This window comes from Schistocerca nitens, chromosome 1, assembly GCF_023898315.1.
Source record: "Schistocerca nitens isolate TAMUIC-IGC-003100 chromosome 1, iqSchNite1.1, whole genome shotgun sequence".
In the NCBI taxonomy this organism is placed as follows: Eukaryota; Metazoa; Arthropoda; class Insecta; order Orthoptera; family Acrididae; genus Schistocerca; species Schistocerca nitens.
In genome coordinates, this window is record NC_064614.1 from 1,058,029,861 (window position 1) to 1,058,048,863 (window position 19,003).

At 45.1% G+C, this 19,003-nt stretch overlaps 1 protein-coding gene across 14 annotated transcripts in view; it reads right to left on the reverse strand.

The window, feature by feature from the left end:
• Nucleotides 1-19,003, reverse strand: part of LOC126197486 (WD repeat-containing protein 76-like) — a 400,466-nt gene that overhangs the window by 123,700 nt on the left and 257,763 nt on the right. For 3 of the 14 annotated variants that reach the window (XM_049934649.1, XM_049934638.1, XM_049934648.1), the window contains exon 2: nucleotides 17,117-17,346. The exons of the other annotated variants lie outside the window; for them this stretch is intronic. In XM_049934649.1, coding sequence (XP_049790606.1) covers nucleotides 17,117-17,346 — 230 coding nt within the window. The remainder of the gene's footprint in view (nucleotides 1-17,116; nucleotides 17,347-19,003) is intronic. 14 annotated transcript variants of the gene reach the window in all.

A 19,003-nucleotide genomic window follows, 5' to 3' on the forward strand; every position in this document is an offset into this window, starting at 1 on the left:
ACTCAAGACCGCGAGATATGGCTGCCACCTCTGCAGTGAAAAAAAACTGCATCCAACTGGAAAGGGGTGCTACTCAATATGTCCTCCATGAACAAATGTGAAGCCTACGTGACCATCAACCATTGAGCCGTCAGTGTAAACAACTTCAGAGCCCTGGTACATGTCAAGAATCGAGAGGTAGTGACAGTGGAGAGCGGCGGGGTTAACTGAGTCCTTAGAGCCATGTAAAAGGTCCATCGAAGCTGCGGCCGAGGCTTACACCATGGAGGCGTACGTGAACAGACTGCAAGTAGAGGTGGTAAAGGGAAGGACTCCAGTTCGGAGAGAAGGGACCGCACACGAACCACAATCGAGCAGTTGCGCACGTCTGATCTGCAATGGAGGGACACCAGCCTCCACTAGTACGCTGGTCACCGGACTAGTCCTAAAAGCTCCTGTTGCTAATCGAACCCCACAATGGTGCACAGGGATGAGAAATGCAATGCTGAAGGAGCTGCTGAACCATAAACCACTCTCCCATAGTCAATTCAGGATTGGACAAGGGCTCTGTAGAGCTGCAGCATCATAGAGCGATCTGCACCCCAATTGGTGTTGCACAGACAACGGAAGGTGTGGTGTCACAGCCAGACACCACAAGTGCTAGGTGGTAGCTTAAATCGGCCGCGGTCCTGTAGTACATGTCGGACCCGCGTGTCGCCACTGTGTGATCGCAAACCTAGTGCCACCACAAGGCAGGTCTCGAGAGACTGACTCGAACTCAGCCCAGTTGTACGGACGACAGAGCTAGCGACTAGACGTACGAAGCCTTTCTCTCTCATTAGCCGAGAGACAGAATAGCCTTCAGCTAAGTTAATGGCTACGAACTAGCAAGGCGCCATTAGCCTTACAGTGATTGTAATTAAAGTCTCCTTTGTGCGATGTACCACAATGATTGATTAAAGATAAGTATTATACCAGCTGCGTACTTTTCTTCATAGCATTAATTACGTATCCTGTTCCAGTACTTCACGCCCGTCTGCGTTAGTCTAGCGTGCCTTTTAAGCCACCTCTATCTACAAGGTGTTGGCCCAGCTGCCGACACATCAGAAGGCATTAAGGTGCTGCCAGCACTTCTGCTTAAGCTGACGAAGATGAGGGAGCCAAGTCAATCTAACGTCGAAAGCCAGTCCTAGGAATTGATATGTCTCCACTACAGTTAAGGTAAAGTGCAGGTCCCGGATGAATGGTACGACGCCGACAAAAGTGCACGACACATGACTTTGCGACTGAAAACTGGAAGCCGTGGATTAGAGCCCATTACTGCACCTTGTGGATGGCTCACCTTGTGGATGGCTCCCTGGAGGTGCCCCTCAGTAACAACAGTACTGGAGCAGCAGTACGAAATGCAGAAGTTGTCTGCATACAGAGAATGTGCGACAGAGGGCCTGACAGCTGCTGCTACACCGTTAATGACCACTAAAAATAGAGACTCAATACAGAGCCCTGTGGGAATCAATTCTCCTGGATATGAATTGAACTATGGGAGTCACCAACTTGGACATGGAAAGTACGGAGCGACAGGAAGTTTTGGATAAAAATCGGGAGTGGTCCGCAGAGACCCCACTCATACAACGTGGCAAGGATATGATGTCACCATGTCATGTCGTATGCTTCACGTAAGTCAAAAAAAGACGGTAATCAGTTGTTGCCATCTGGAAAAGCCTGTTCGGATGGCAGACTCGATAGACACAAGATTATCAGTGGTAGAGCGACCCTGGCGGAAGCCACCCTGACATGGAGCCAGCAAGCCACGTGACTCCAGGAACCAACACAACTACCGACATACCACATGTTCCAGCAGCTTACAAAGTATGGTGGTGAGGCTGATGGGCTGATAGCTATCCACATCAAGCTGGTTTTTACCGGGTTTGAGCACCGGAATGATGGTGCCCGCCTGCCATTTTGATGGAAAGATGCCATTGCACCAGATCCGGATGAAGATGACGAGAAGATGTCACTTGCAGTCAGATGAGAGATGTTAATCATCTGACTGTGGATGCGATCATGCCCAGGAGCTGTGCTGGGGCAATGTGCAAGGGTACTGAGGAGCTCCCACTCTGTAAATGGGGTGTTATAGGATTCACTGCAGCGTGTAGGGAATGAGAGCCACTGTGAGTGTGCAAAAGGCTGAGGGGTAATTCTCCGACACAGAGGCTTGAGCTAAGTACTCAGCAAAGTTCTCGACAATTGTGTTAGCGTCGGTACATAACTCATCATTTATGGTAACACCGGGGACAGCTGGGGGGCCTGGTACCCAAAAAGACGTTTGATCTTTGCCCAGACTTGGGAAAGTGACGTGTGGCACCCAATGGTGGAGACGTATCTTTCCCAACACTCCTCCTTCCATTGTTTGATAAGGTAGTGAACACAGCAACGGAACCATTTAAAGGCTATGAGGAGCTCCAGGAAAGGGTGCCACTTATGCCGCTGTAGAGCTTGCCGACGCTCCTTAATTGCTTCAACGACTTCCGGCGACCACCAAGGGACTGCCTTACACATCAGGCACCATAAAGAGCGAGGGAGCACATTTTCTGACGGAGAAACAATTGTGCTAGTCACCTGCTCAACCATCACATCGATGTTAATGCTTGGGGGAGATTCAGCGGTGACAGCAGAGGTGAAAGTTCCCCAGTCCGCCTTGTTCAAAGTCCATCTGGGCAGGCATCCATGCGCCTGACACTGGGGCAGTGACAGGAAGATGGGAAAGTTGTCACTACCACACAGGTGGTCATGTGCTCTCCAGTGGATAGATGGGAGAAGTCCTGGGCAACAAACTGATAAATCAATGGCCAAGTAACTAACATGATCCACACTAAAATGTGTGTCAGCCCCAGTATTTAAGAGGCAGAGGTCGAACTGCGACAGTAAAGTTTTGAAATTTCTGCCTCAGCCACTAAGCATGGTACCACCCCACAAGGAGTTATGGGCATTAAAATCTCCCAGAAGTAGGAAAGGTTTAGGGAGTTGATCAATCAGTGCAGCTAATACATTCAGCGGTACTGCACCATCTGGAGGAAGATATACATTGCAGACTGTTATTTCCTGTGTCATCCTTATTCTAACATCCACAGCTTCAAGAGGGGTTTGAATGCGCACATGTTCACTACAGTCTGAGTTTAGGACATAAACGCAAACTCCACCTGACACTCGACTATAATCGCTATGGTTCCTATAATACCCCTTATAGCCGCGGCGGACAGGGATCCGCATTGCTCGGAACCAGGTTTCCTGGAGGGCAATGCAGATAGCAGGTGTAAAGCGTAACAGTTGCCGTAGCTCAGCCAGGTGGTGGAAAAACCTGCTCAATTCCACTGGAGGATGATATTGTGAGACTGGGAAGGCATGGAACATTCAATGAGGCAGTTTACACCTCAGAGTCACCTGCTGTCACAGATTTACTGTCTGAACAGTCTATATCCATTGTGTCAGAGTCTGGAGAGATCTAGGTCCTCAGTGGATGCCAAAATCTCCACCCCATCCTCAGCCACAGCGATTGCAGGTAGCAGTGGTGTGGGTGCCACCACAATTTCCTTTGTCTTAGGGGTTATCTTTTTGGATTTCTCTCCTGGGAAGGGAGTGACCCAAAGGACTTCTTCCTAGCGAGAGAAGCCGAAGAGGACTTACACTTCTCTGGCTTAGAAGTGGGGACGGACGTCCCAATGGTTAGGGCGGGGGAGGGGGGGAGGGGTGGGAGGGGGGTGTTCCTCCCAAAGTAGTTGGTGCAGGAGCAACAGGGAGGAAAATGCCCCCACCATGAAGGGGGCAGGTGTAGTCTTCCGGCTCTTAGAGGTGACCTGGGTTGGCGGAGCTGATTGTGCCAGAACTGCTGTAGCGGCGGCGTAAAACGATGTCATAGGCACAGGATGCAGGTATTCAAATTTTCTCTTAGCCTCAGTGTAGGTCAGTCTGTCCAGGGTCTTATACTCCATGACTTTCCTTTCTTTCTGGAGAATCCTGCAGTCAGACGAGCAGGGCGAATGTTGCTCTCTGCACTCGACACAGATGGGAGGTGGGGCACATGGAGTATTGGGATGTGATGGGCGTCCGCAATCTCGGCATGTGACACTGGAAGTACAGCAGGAAGACATATGGCCGATCTTCCAGCACTGAAAGCACCACATTGGGGGAGGGATATAGGGCCCGATGTCACAGCGGTAGACCATCACCTTGACCTTCTCGGGCAATGTATCACCCTCAAAGGCCAAGATGAAGGCACCATAGGCAACCTGATTATCCTTCAGACCCTGGCTGACACACCGGACGAAATGTACACCTCACCACTCTAAATTGGCGCGCAGCTCATCGTCAGACTGCAAAAGGTCTCTGTAGCTCTTAAGGGGCCTGATGGTTACAGAAGCTCTTATGGGGCCTGATGGTTACAGAAACATCCCCAGTTTGTCACAAGCGAGTAACTCCTGTGACTGGCCAGAGGATGCTGTTTTGATCAAGACCGACCCAGATCACAGTTTGAACAAGCCCTCCACCTCCACGAACTTGTCCTCTAAATGCTCAACAAGAAACTGAGGCTTCATCGTCATGAAAGATTCCCCCATCAACTCTCGAACATACAAGGTACTGGGGCGAATAAAATCCGCTGCCATTCTTAGCCTGATGTTCCTCTCAGGGTGTGGCCAGGGTGGGGAACGATTTGGGGCCAATACTTGTGTGTGTTGAATTGAGGTCGTTATCACTTAGAGACTGCTGGTGTTCCACCACCAGCAAGAGATGACTGACTACACTTCATCGCGTTTCATCCGCCCTGATGCCACCCACTTTGACCAGAGGCCCTCCCCACGGGCGCCACCCAGCCGCAGCAAAGGCCACCTAGCAGGATGGCCATTGCCAAGAGTCCCGATGCCCCAAGAGTATCGGCATCCAGCCCTTGGCATACATGGGGAGTTAACGGCGCAGGCATCAGCAGAGCAATCCCTGTGTGGTCAGGGGGCTACAACCAACAGGGTACATGGCGGCCCCACCATAACGGACAGGCAACCACGCTGGATATCAGGTGCAATTAAGTCCATGGTCATCGTCGACGCAGAAATCGACACTGCATAGTGCATGGTGGAAAACGCACCCAGGAAGGTGTCCTCGCCCAAGAGATGGAGAATGGGCAGGACTGCAATGCGACGACGAGAGTGTAGGCTAAAGATCTCAATGGACGTTTGACATGATGCACCTTGTCAAGCACCCTTCCCCAATTGGTTCGTTCTTCAGGAAAATTTTGAAGAATGGAGGTCAACCCTACAGGGGACCATCACATAAAGGCCGAAACATGTGAAACTCCTTTTAGTTGCCTTGTACAACAGGCAGGAATACCTCGGCCTATTCTAACCCCCAGACCCGCAGGGGGGTCACCTAGTGTGTCGCAAGGTGTTCAACAAGAACAAAGCATCAGGAGGAGGATTAGATCCGAAACAGTTGAGCTTCAGTAATCCAGTAGGCTACAGAGCTTGGCTGAGATGAAGAGGCTTATGTTCCCAGGGAAGATCTGTAGCACTCCCAGCATTTGTTTCTACTGTGTCTAATTAGGTAGTACACCTTCGGACAATGATGAAAGCTGTCTGTCAAGGAAGCCACTCAAGATGTTTCAGCCCTTTCGGTATTGAACAGCTGTTATACATGTCATTGGTCCACCACATTACCACTGACCAGTAGTCGAGGCCATTGATAGGAGTATAGCAGTTTCAGTGGCCCAGGTGATCACAGCAGACACCTCTCCGACAACCTCTGTGATTCAATCTGACGGAAGAGAGATGAAATTGATGGCAGAGGTATACAACCGCCAACAGGCCTTGATGAGATCTGTGTGGCAATTTCTCCATTGAGCAACGACAAGGCGGAGGATAAGATCACCGGAGGGTAATCACTGTCACTTAAATCATTGTATAATGACCACTGTATTCAAGCAACAAAATTGGGTTTAGAAACTGTGAGGTTTATAATCAAAATTATGCCACAGGCAGCACTAAACTGGGTAGGGGTAATCATCATTGAGGAGACACTGATAGAGACTAAAAAGAAGTTTGTGTGTAAGAAGGCACCTAGAAGAAGATGTGGTGCTCCCCTCATGTAGTAATTTGCACTGAAAGCCCCAAGTAGCAGAAAAAGGGAAGGGGACGGTGATGTTGTTGGATTAGGGTGCCCATCTCAAAGTGTATTTGGAGCCTTGCCAGGGACAGTATGGGCATCGGAGGTGGGGCGTGGGGAGAGGAAGCTGCAAATGGTGATCTCTGGGGTAATTCGCACTCACACTGCTGTTCTTTTATATTTTGTATGGAGGGGGATCTCCCTCACTAATTACACCTGTACAGACCCCTCCAGATGCTCCCTTGGGGCCAGTACAGTTCTGATAGTTGTGGTATCTTTGAAGGGCTTGTGAGTAACCATTAGTAAAAATTTTTTTTTGTTTCTTTTGTTTTAGAGCGCAAAAAACAACTGGGGTCATACGTGCCCAAGTCAAAACTATAGAACACGAACACAGAGAGGAGGGAAACGACTATACGTCAGTCCCAATGGACGTAATAGGAGACAGCTAATAACAGGCCTGTGAAAAAAGGGCTAAAAAAACACCATACAAAAATGGAGGTCCAAAACTAAAAATTAAATGGCCTTCGTCATATTGCTTTGGCGGATAAAAAGTAAAATGCGGTTAACAGCCCGTGCGTCATTCACTAAAACGGCTGATAAATCAGACGGCAAACCCAAACTGGAACGTAAATTGTTAAAACCATGGCATTCCAGCAGGAAGTGGCAGACAGTTAAAATTTCGGCGCAACGCGTACGAAGTGGTGGGATAGCACCACTGATCAAATGACAATGGCTAAAAAGACAGTGCCCAATATGCAGCCGAGTTAAAATAATCTCCTCCCAGTGGTAGGGCCAAGAGGAGGTCGTCCAAGGTGCCGGGAGAGGCTTAATAAGCCGAAGCTTATTCCGGTGAAGGAAGGACCATTGGCGATGCCAAAGGGACACCACCTCCTGACAGACGGCAATGCAGAGATCACCGGAGGTAACATAGGTACTTGGGGCTGAGGTACGAGGACTGCAGCCTTGGCAGCAGCGCCAGCAGCTTCATTTCCTAGCAGACCGACATGACCAGGGACCCCACAGACACATGACATTGGCTCCACCAAGAGTGAGCATGTGAGTTTTCCTAGACCTATTGCACTAAGGGATGAGCAGTGTACAGTGCACAGAGACTTTGGAGGGCGCTGAGTGAGTGAGCAGAGGACGCAATTGGGAAGGCTGTGTCGCTGGGTGTACTTCGTGGCCTGATACAAGGCAAAAAGCTTGGCTATAAATACTGAGGAATGGGTCAGAAGCCGATATTGAAAGACACGGGTGCCAATGACGAAGGCACACCTGACCCCACGGTCAGTGCGAGACCCATCAGTGTATACAAAGGTAGTATCGTGAAGTTCCATGCAAAGGTCGTGAAACTGAAGGCAATAAACCGAGGCTGGAGTAGTGCCCTTAGAAAGTGAATGAAGGCCAAGATTAACATGGGCTGATTCACGAAGCCAAGGTGGTGAAGGGTTCACACCCACTGGGAAGATTGCAGGTAGTTTGAAGTTAAGCTGCTGAAGCAAGTGGCGAAAGCTGACTCCAGGAGGCAACAGAGAAGAGGGACGAGCCCCAAACTGACAATCAAAGGAATCATCAAAGGAGGCAGCACAGGAGGGGGTGGCCACGCATGGCAAACAAACAGCATGCATACCTGCTGAGGAGAAAGTCACGGCAGTAGGACAATGGTAGTTCAGCAGCTTTGGCATACAGACACTCTACCAGGCTGGTGTAAAAGGTGTCCGTGGTCAAACAGATGCCATGATGATGGATGGTGTTGAGATGGTGTAAAGGGATGGGCGTGCAGATGCATAAACAAAGCACCCCTAATTGAGTTTTGAACAGACAAGGGACAGGTACAAACGGAGGAGGGTGGTTTGATCGGCACCCCAGGAAGTACCACTGAGGACATGTAGGATACTGACGGACCGCGTACAGCAGGCTGCCAGGTAATATACATGGGAGGACCAAGAGTGTTTCCTATCGAGCACGAGCACCACAAATTTCGTAGTGTCAACAAACGGAAAAGCAACAGAACCAAGATGGAGAGATGGTGCGAGAAACCATTTGCACCACCAGAAATTCATAAAGAGAATTTTGTCAGTGGAAAAGCGAAAGCCATTGTCAATGCTCCAGTAGTGAAGATGATCAAGACAGCACTGAATATGCTGCTCAGTGAGACAGGTCCGTGGAGAACTGCAATAGATGGTAAAATCATTGACGAAAAGGGAGCCAGAGATGCCCGGTGGGAGACAGGCCATTATAGGGTTAACAGCAATAGCAAAGAGGTCGACGCTCAGGGCGGAACCCTGAGGCACACCATTTTCCTGGATAAAGGCATTCGACAAGGCAGAATCCACACGTACCTTGAGAACTCAGTCTTGTAAAAATGCCCGAAGTAAATGGGGCAGGCGCCTATGGAAGCCCCACGTGTAAAGAGTACAGAGGATACCAGTTCTCCAGCAGATGTCGTAGGCCTTCTCCAAATTGAAAAACACAGCCACAGTCTGGAATTTCTGCAGAAAACCATTCATGACATGAGTGGACAAAGTAACGAGATGGTCAACTGCAGAATGCTGGGCTCGAAATCCATACTGTGCATTCGTTTGTCAATGGCGACACTTGAACCATCACACCAGCCGAGCATGAATTATACGTTCCATCGCCTTGCAAATGCAGCTGGTAAGAGATATGGAGTGGTAGCTAGAAGGAAGGCGTTTGTCCCTAACAGGCTTAGGTATGGGTATCACGGTGGCTTCACGCCAGAATCCAGGAAATGTACCCTCAGCCCAGATGTGGTTGTACGTGTTAAGCAGAAAGTGCTTGCACGCACGAGAGAGGTGCTGCAATATCTGAATGTGGATGGCGTCTGGCCCTGGGGCGGAGGATCGGGATGAACTGAGAGCACGATCTAGCTCCCTCATAGTAAAGGCGGCATTGTAGCACTCATGATTCTGAGAAGAGAAGGGTATCACTCAAGCCACCTCCACTCGTTTCCGATGGATGAAGGTAGAGTGATAGTAGGAAGAGCTCAAAACTGCCACAAAATGGTGGCCCAAGGTGTTGGAGATAGCAATAGGGTCCACGATGACATCGTCAGCTACTGTCAGGCCGGAAAATGGGGAATGGATTTTGGTTCCAGAGAGCTGTCGGAGGTTGGTCCACACGACAGAGGAAGGTGTGGAACAGTTAGAAAAACTAGTTAATGAAATCCAGCTAGTTCTTTTGCTATCCCAAAGAAATCGAGGACACTTTCCACACTTCTGTTTATAATGAATGCAGTTTTCCAGCATAAGCTGGTGGTTAAAAGCGCAAAGAGCATGTCTCCGTGCGCAAATTGTGTCGCGGCATGCCTCAGTCAGCAAGGGACTGGGACAAGACATGGTAAAGAGGAAGTGCGAGGATTGGAACATTCTGCAGGAGTAAGAATAACCTTTGTGAGATAGTCCACCTGGTCATCACAACTGGGGAAATCTTGTTCTTTGAAGGTCGCCAGGGAGGAGTAAAGCTGCCAGTCAGCCTTAGTAAACTGCTATATGGGCATGGATGCAGACGGGGTAGAAGTCAACAGACGGAGAGCACACGGGAAATGGTCACTCGAGTAGGCATCCGAAAGAACGGACCACTGAAGATAATGGGCAAGCTGGGCAGTGCAAAAGGATAGGTCCAAATGGGAACAGGTGTGTGAGGAGTCGGAAAGGAAAGTGGGTGCTCCAGTGTGAAGGCAGAAGAGGTTAAGTTGGTTAAAGTCAGCCAAGATGGCACCTCTCTGACAGGTCCTGGGAGAACCCAAAGTGGATATGGGCATTAAAGTCACTGAGAAGCAAAAATGGGGGGAGGGGGGTGTAGCTGCCCAATAAGCAGAAGAAAGTCTGCCCTGGTGACAGCAAATGACAAGAGGGGGACAAATTGTACAGAGGGAAAAAGTCAGGCAGGGAAGGAAGGAAAAGGCAAACTGCAACAGCTTTAAGACGTGTAGTCAGGGAGATGGGTTGATTATGAAGGTCATCCCATTTGAGCAGACGACGCCTCCATGAAATGGAATGCCAACCTCGGGGGGAAGGTCAAAAGAAATCAGTATGTAATGTGAAAGCTCAAACCGGTTGTGAGGGCGCAATTTCGTTTCCTGAAGGCAGAGTACAAGAGGATGCTGCGATGCTAAAAGTAGCCGTAAATCCTCTTTGTGGGACCGAAGGCCACAAACATTCCATTGAAGGACAGTCATGAGGAGGAAGAGATGTAGGGGGTGTCAACTCGGCAGCCGCCACAGAAGCATCTGTGTACTGGTGCAGTCAGTCTGTGGAGTCCAACGCTGAAAAACAGTTGGCGGTGCGCACCGGCGAGACAGAGGTCAGCCGGGCTAAGGGACCACGTGGCGACACCGTCGAGCAGGATCTCCGAGTTGGCGAAGGAGAAGACAGTTTGTCTTCAGCGGACTTCTTCGAGCCCTTCTGGTTAGAATAAGAGTTGGGTGTTGTTTGGCTGGAGGAACAGAGGAAGTCTTCACGGGACTATTCCTTCTGTCCTTTCCTGCCTGCTGGTTGTGTAATGGGTGGCTTCGCCCCTCGAGTCAAGAGTTTTGACGGTTTGTTGCACAGCGGGACGGGGGGGGGGGGGGGGGGGGGGCAGCGATGCTACCTTGACACTGGGCGATTTCACAGCCTCAGAGCCAAATTTGAGGTCGCATGTCTGCGTGGCTATGTCCTTCATGGAGCAAGGGGTAAGAAGAACAGAACTGTAGGTACCAGACAGGAGAACACAGGGTTTGCAACTAGCCAGTAACTTGCAAGCTACTGGGTAAGGCGTATTTTCCTCTTTAACAGCCCACTCACCTAGACACACAGGACAATCCTGAGCGGAGGCAGCATAGCCGCCATTGCAGTTGATTCAGCAGGGAGAAGGAGGTGGACATTCACCCTCATGTGAATCCCTGCCACAGGTTACGAATTTGGCTGAGTGTCAACAAGATGTTCGAGTGTGGTTGAAACAAGGACACTGGCAGCAGTGCATCAGATTCGAAATGTACAGCTGGATTGTGATCATTTCATAACCTGCTTTGATCTTTGACAGCAGCACCACCCCATCAAAGGTGAGGAAAAGAGTGCAGGTGGGCACCAAGGATGAATCGACCTCTTATTACACAAAGGACGGCAATGACACCCTGATCAGAGAGATAAGATTGTATTTCAGCCTCAGTTAGACCGTCAAGCAGCCTGGTGTAAACTACATCACGGGAATAATTCAAAGTTCTATGTGCCTTGACATGAACAGGGTAGCCATGGAGAAGCGAGACAGAAAGCAGCTGTTCTGTTTGAGAATCTTAAGCCATCTCCAAAAGCAAAGTGTCATTCTGTAAACGAGAGCAGAATTTCACAGAGCCAGCAACTACATCAACACCTTTCTGGATAATAAATGGATTCATTGTGGTGAAAGACTGACCGTCTTCAGTACGTAAGACCACAAGGAACCGCGGTGCAGCAGGAAGGGTCTTTGAATCAGTAGCCTCATTACTTTTACATTTCGTAGATGTCGATGGGGAGGATGATTGACACATCGCAAGGAAATCCCCATGATTTCCAGCGTCTCTGATGGCGCGCTCCTTCCAACTGAGGGGCCCCTTCACAAGGGGCGCAGCCACCTTAGATGATCATTCACACCTCCCGGATGTGTGAACCCTACCTGTCTACCCGGGGCTGGGAATTACCCATTACCCAGTCACCTGTTACAAATCAGGCACGTGGGCCGGCCTTCAGGAGAAAAAAGAGGATTCCCAAACGCTGAAGCGGAGGAACGAGAGAAGAAGGGAAACAAAGAAAGGAAAAGGGAGGAAAAAGAGTAGAGACCGTTCACACGTCAGTGACAGAACACAGAACATTTCCAATAATACCCCAGACGTGTTCCCCAAGGGAGGGGAAAAAGAACATCAAGAAGATAGGCATGCAGCATGGAAGGGGAAAAGTGCTGCAAAGGCTGGGGCCCCGTGGTAGCCAAGCACGAACCCGCCAAAGAGTGGCAAACCGCCTGGGGGATTAGTATAATGTTCTCCATTAAATTATCAAGTGTTCATCAGCACTTGTGGGAATTGCATGAAATTGCACCACTGTCTGATTCAAACCAAATGTGCCACACTTCTCATCCTTATACAACACCCATACCACCACCTTTGTCATACTAGTTGTCTTTGCTGCCTATTTGGACAAAGCAATACAGGAAGATGGGTTAAATATACTTTGCTTGCTACACATGTAGAACTTTCTTTTACACATGTACTTATGAATTCATACATCAAGTGCTGTAAGCGAATGTGTATGTCAACCACAAATTAAAAACAGAATGGTTGGCCAATTATTCTTTTGAGAGGTGAAAGTGTAACAAGGGAAGTAGCCTACCTTGCATAGCCAAAACTGAAAAAATGACTGATGAACAAGCAACATGATGTAACAGACAATTATCAGCAGATTAACAACAGTCACAAATTAGGTATTATTTGGCAAAGGTAATTGTTTGTTTGAATCAATTTATATTAACACATGCCGTTCATGTGAACAGTCATATTTCCAAACATGAGGTTGCTGTGTTGTCATATGTTCCTCCCTTACTCAATATTGAAGTTCGAATGTGATGTTAGAACATTTTTGGTCTACACATACTGCAGTAGCCAATATCAAAGCCAAAGTTATCATATTAGCAAATGATGCAACAAGAATATCAAATTTGAAGCTGGATCTTTACCAGGCGTCTGTTAACAGACCTCTATATATTGGTGCAGAAATTTGTATGTAACAGAATGAAGGAGGATAGGGGAATATTCATCTAGCAACTAGGTAAAGTTATCCAGCCGGAAAGTCTAAAAATCAGCATGGTTTCTGATATATGAACTTCACTGCCTGGTTGTCTCTGTTAACAGTATCTTTAATGCAATAACATTGTTGGGAAAAACATGCTAAGATGATACTGTAGTCTTTGGGTCCTGGCCATGAATCATGGAACAATAGACCTCTTTCACCAAGATATTCAACAGGTTTGTTTATAAATAACTTTTCTGTTACCAGTCACGATTTTCTTTTCTTTATATTTTACATGACACATTCCGGAAATAATTCCCTTTTTAAAGGGTGTTTTACTCTGTGTACTAAACCATTTTTACATAATGCTTTCTATATGTGAGGTTCTGCTTCGTTCAGCTGAGTTTACTGCAATGTATGAAAAAAAGCACAATTTTAATTGGTAATCAATTCTTATATCTAGTTAGTGGCAAAATCTGGGAGAACTTGCACTTACAGTTTTCTTATGGTCCATTTGTGCAAAGTCTCACACATGCTAAACATCACATGCAATTTTCTGTGTACACTATACCTCAAGAACAACTTACATAAACAAACAGATATATTTTTAGATGTAGCTGACAGAGTATGATATATATACTAAGATGGTATCTGTTTTTTCGGACATGTCCGAAAGAACAGATACCATCGGTGACCATGCAGCTCATTAGAATGAAATTACAATGAAATGAACACCCTTAGCTGCTTACAGGCGTTGACATACATCACGAGTATGATGCGTTTGTGTAGGCTTAAATGTGCTGTGTGTACTTGGGTGTTACAATTTTGGCCTGTTTGTCCCAAGAAGAACACACAGCATTCCTGGCATATTATTTTGTATATTCCAGAGTGAGCATGGGATATGTATATACTTTATGTATTAGTTCTTGTTGTAGTTTATTAAATTTAGAAAACTCTACTTGTACTTTGTGGTTTTTGAAAATATTTGCTATCTTCTGTGAATACTGCCAATGTACTGAATGCTATATACATGTTTGTTTATATCTTTTTCTTTTTCTTTTTCTTTTGTGGTGCAGAGTGTGCGCACACAAGCACACGCGCGCACATGCGGTGTAAACAACCAGATGGCCTAGAAATGGGATCATGTACATATGGAATTATAGCCTACATATAGAACAAAATTTATTTAGCAGCCAAGAACCCTGCTTTAAGACAATTTAATTTCATAGGAGATATGTAAATGACACACTACTGGTTTAAGGTAATGCCTAAGACATAACAGACAGTATAAACTGCTTCAATAATCTACATGAGAAAATTACATTTACAGTGGAATATGAACAGGTGAAAAGAATCAATTACCTGGACCTAAATATTAAAAGACACAACACCACATGCACATTCAAAAATTATAGGAAAAATACCGTGATGACTGACACCACAATTCCTGCAAGCTAATGTCATCCGAACATCCACAAACAGGCAGTGTACAGGTCAACTAAAATATCTTGGAACCAAGAAAACTTGCAACAAGAAATAAACAAAGTGAAACAGATCCTTGGTTGACAATCCTAGACAATACCAAGAAAGATCCAGAACAAACTGCATCACAAAAGAAAAAGACAAAGACATACATACATCTAACATCCAATACACCATCAATACATCACAGAATATTGCAAATCTTTTGAAAATCCACAAAGTAAAATTGAGTTTTCTAAATCCAATGAACTGCATAAAAAACTAATATGTAACTTAGTACAAACTTGACCCTTGCTCACTCTGGAATATACAAAATAATAAGCCAGGAATGCTTTGTGTTCTATCTAGGACAAACATGCTAATTGTAGCATCAAGTATACCCCCCCCCCCCCCCCACACACACACACACACACAAAACTCTCACTCGCATAACCATAATCTCTGGCAGCTGAAGCCAGACAGCAAGTAGAAGCACATGATGGGAGTTGCATTTGCGTGTGCGTTTTGTGTGCAGGGGGGGGGGGGGGGGGGGGGCGCACATTTTCAACCGAGGCCTTGTTGTCGGAAACCTCACTGTCCCAACAGTCTTTTTTCGTGCCTAACTGTGCTCAACATCTCTGCTATAAGATGATTCCATAATTTACTGAAATGTAAAAGATAAATAAATGAAAATAATGACTTGCAATAGAAAAGTTATTTATAAACAAACCCACCATTTTATAGTCTTAGGCTTTCAGCAAATCATAACTGATCAAATCAGAGGAAGTAGTTCACTGAGAGATTTTCAAGTGCTCTTTACTTATTTTGCCACTTTAACTCACTTCAACAAGGATGTTCTGTGGACACATCGCTGTTCTCTGCAGCCAGTGGGCCAAATGTCCCTTGCGTTTTCTACAGCAAATGTAAACCATATTGGACACACTACCATCGACGACCACAATCACATCTATTGCATAAAAATGTGGGCCTATGAATGGGCTGTACAATATCATTTTATTTCTTCCTTGTTTGCCATAGTATTGAAGAAGGCAATAGTTCATTTTCAAAAATGAAAATAAAAAACCATCTGCCACATATGTTCCTGGAGTCCTCATAACAATATGGTCTTCTCTAAACTCTTTGCAATGGACATAGCTGTGTGCCAGGAGAAAGCTATATTCTTTGTAGGCACTGGCAAATGCAAAGGAACTGTCCAGAGCAACTGCTCAAGCAGCTTCTACAGCACAGATTTGAATGGGCCAATAGTGGACTGTGGATATATTGTCTCTAGCTCCATCAAACAGGGCTCTCAGACTACAATTCTGATGTTTTTGTTTCCCTTTAAGTGAGCTGAGCCATGCCTTTTGCACGTTACAGACTACAATTACACTGCCACTGGATTGCAAGTCAAAGCAGGTATGTTGGTTCACTGGTTAATATTAAGAATTCTAACCACGGTTATAAAAATCCTATTGCTGTCCAATTGTCAAAACTCTGCAACACACTTCTCTGATATTTCTGGGGATGAAGCTGCATATTAACCTTTACTTTTAGTTCCTTCAGCTGCTGGATGTAGCACTTCAGAGCCAATCCTCCAATTTAATATATCTTAGATTTGATTAGATTATGCATTACCCAATACATAAATGCAAAATACCCTTTCATACAGTAGCTTAAAAACATTCCAAGGATTAACTGCCTTCTGTCTATCACGTCTGCTTCTTCGTGATTATCATCAAACACAGTAACAACAGTCTCATTCACACTACGTGTTCGATGTTCAGATAACACTAGTGGCCCCACAGCTTTACAGATGAATGGCATCAATACCTATTCAAACAGGTACAATGCTACATTTTAAGCACATTTCCATTAAGTTCAAGCTGCTCAAGGTGGGATAATTCCTTCGTAAGCAAGCTTAACTTCCACAACTGTTAGTCTCATCCTCACCAGAAAAAGGAATAGGATGGATAAGGTTAGAAATAAGGTGCATGTCACACATGCAACTGACAGTGAATGAACAATTCCAGGAAATGTTCCTCATATTTTGCAAAGGGTGGATACGTCATGTAAGCATATCCCATTTCAGGAGTATAAAAATACATCTGAGAATGCTCCCAGCAATGTGACATCCCTTTACTGATAACAGAGTTTGGAAGCTATTGGAGGTGGTTATACATTATAGCCATAATTTATGAATGAACAAGGGTGGATGTGTGTAAGCTCACCCCATAAGCAAACATTAGACCTTTTTAAAAACACACACACACACACACACACACACACACACACACACACACACACACACAGTGGAACATGGGAAGAAAGATATTTGAATACTTCTTTGATTGCCATGATTAATTTATCTTCATGGGCTCTACAGGATTGATTCTTAGGGTGTTGCAAGGTTTGAAATTCCAACACAAAAAAATGGATACGCAATATTTTCTAATGTGATTCTTGTCAAATACTTTGAAATGAAGTTTGCTATGGCTAGACAGTGGCTTGTTGTTAACTACTCCAACCACAAATTTTCCCACGCACATTTACAATGACAGCATGCCACAGGATGGCACCAAACTTCTTACGCAAGAGAGAAAAATTCCTGAACTCAAGTAACAGAATTAACATATGCTGATAATTTCTTCACAAAAACTTGGAAACAAGATACTAATTTACAAATTTTAAAAATATGGTAATGTATAGTTAAATATAAAAAAAAAACACAAATTAAACGTTCATATTTTGAATGTAACTGATCTCACCTTAGCATCCGCTCTCTTTCCTCTAAAACCTTTTTTCTTTTAAGATCATATTCTGTCTCCTCTTCTGATGAATCCGAAGAGTCCTGAGCTATATTATGTTCTGATTTTACATCTTCAGAAGTCTTTTCATGTCCATTAGATGGACTGAGTTTCCTTTTTCGGTACTCTCTTTCTCCGTTCTCCAGTTCTTTTAAATTTATGCCTATCTTATCTTCATTATAATTTACCTCCTGTAAAATATGAAACAGAAAATTTTATAGATCAGAAACACATTTTAAAATATAATCTTAACCTACAAAAATAGATTGTTTCTTTCGAAGTAAGGATGGTAACAGCCTGTAATTCACTAGTACCAAAACATGGAACACCCAGCCACATGAATGGGTGGTAGATGGACCAAGAAAATTCAGTTTTGGATTCCAATACCTAAATAACAACTTATACCACAACAGTTGTAGCAGGCACTGTCTTCAATCAACATATGGCCAACTCAGAAACGCACGATACAATACCAACAGCAAAATAAACAGATCATAAATCAGTGTAAAAACAACAGTTACCTGTCAAAGTATTTGGCGAGTGCCACTACAGTATTGTCACAGCAGCCGTCAGCCTCCCCATTAGCTGACACTTCATCAAAGACAAAGCATGCTACCTGAGTATATATAGAGGCAGTGTTGCCTGCTGTGATCACTAAAAAGCAGTGCTTTCATGCTAAAGCATTTTTCTAGTTCATGGCACTTCTTCAGAGTGCATCAGCAGGTGTGCTCTACTCCAACACTATCAGTGAAATGGACCTTTGTTAATTGTTAAGATGCACTTCCCCAATGGTGGCCAGTTTACACACGACATGAAGAGCTCTTACAGCAGGAACTTATGTTGAAAGTGAGACATGTCAACTACCATGTAACTAATCAGACTACAGTTCAACAGTCAACATAAAAGAAATATTTCAGACCTCCTGAGTATTAACAAAATAGATTTTTCACACATTTTCCCAATGTACAATGGATTATCTATCAAGGTGCTATTATAGCAACGAAGTTCTACGAGGGCAAAAAGTTTATCACGGAGAATACAGTTTGGCAAAAAGTTTATCACGGAGAATACAGTTTGGCAAAACTCTTACATGGTTGCCAAAATACTTGAAAAAACACTAACAACAATGAGAACATTTAGTTCAAATGTGACAAATGTAGAAGAGCTGTAGCCAAAATTTATAAACCTCATAAATTGCATGCTAGATGGATATATGCCTTATAATATAATAGGAGATTGCAAAAAGGAGAAAATGGAGGCAAGCTGATAGAGAAAACATTGGCAGTCTGATATCTACAAACAAATCTACCATCGGGAGCACAGAAGACATCTGTGAAAGAAAAAATATTAAATTCTGGATTTAAAAATGTATTCACACACAATGACCCACTTACTGAACACTGACATTGTATGAACTGACAAGAACTGGTAATGAAGTCCTTTCAATACCGAAAACCAAATGAAAGTATTCATTTGGGACAACAAACAAGATTGTTAAGGATTACAAATAAATCACCAGAATTAGCCCAATTTCTCGTTCAGATTAACTGAAAATCTTTCCTCACACATGTCATGTGTCTCAAAGAGTACATGTAATTTGTATTTTAAGACGAATTAAATAGCAGATGCATAAACCACTAGCTGTAAAAGGTAAGTTACTAATTGGCGAAAGAAGATCCCTGACAGCTAGCACCAGTGCTGTCAGCTTTCAACTGTCATTGTGTACCACACAAGACATACTCAATAAATACCGCAAAAAGCCACCACAATGGCAAAACACCTGACATCTCTCAGGTCTTTTGCACCAACCTCCAGATGGCACTCAGAAGCTCTGGCCGCCTCCTGCTT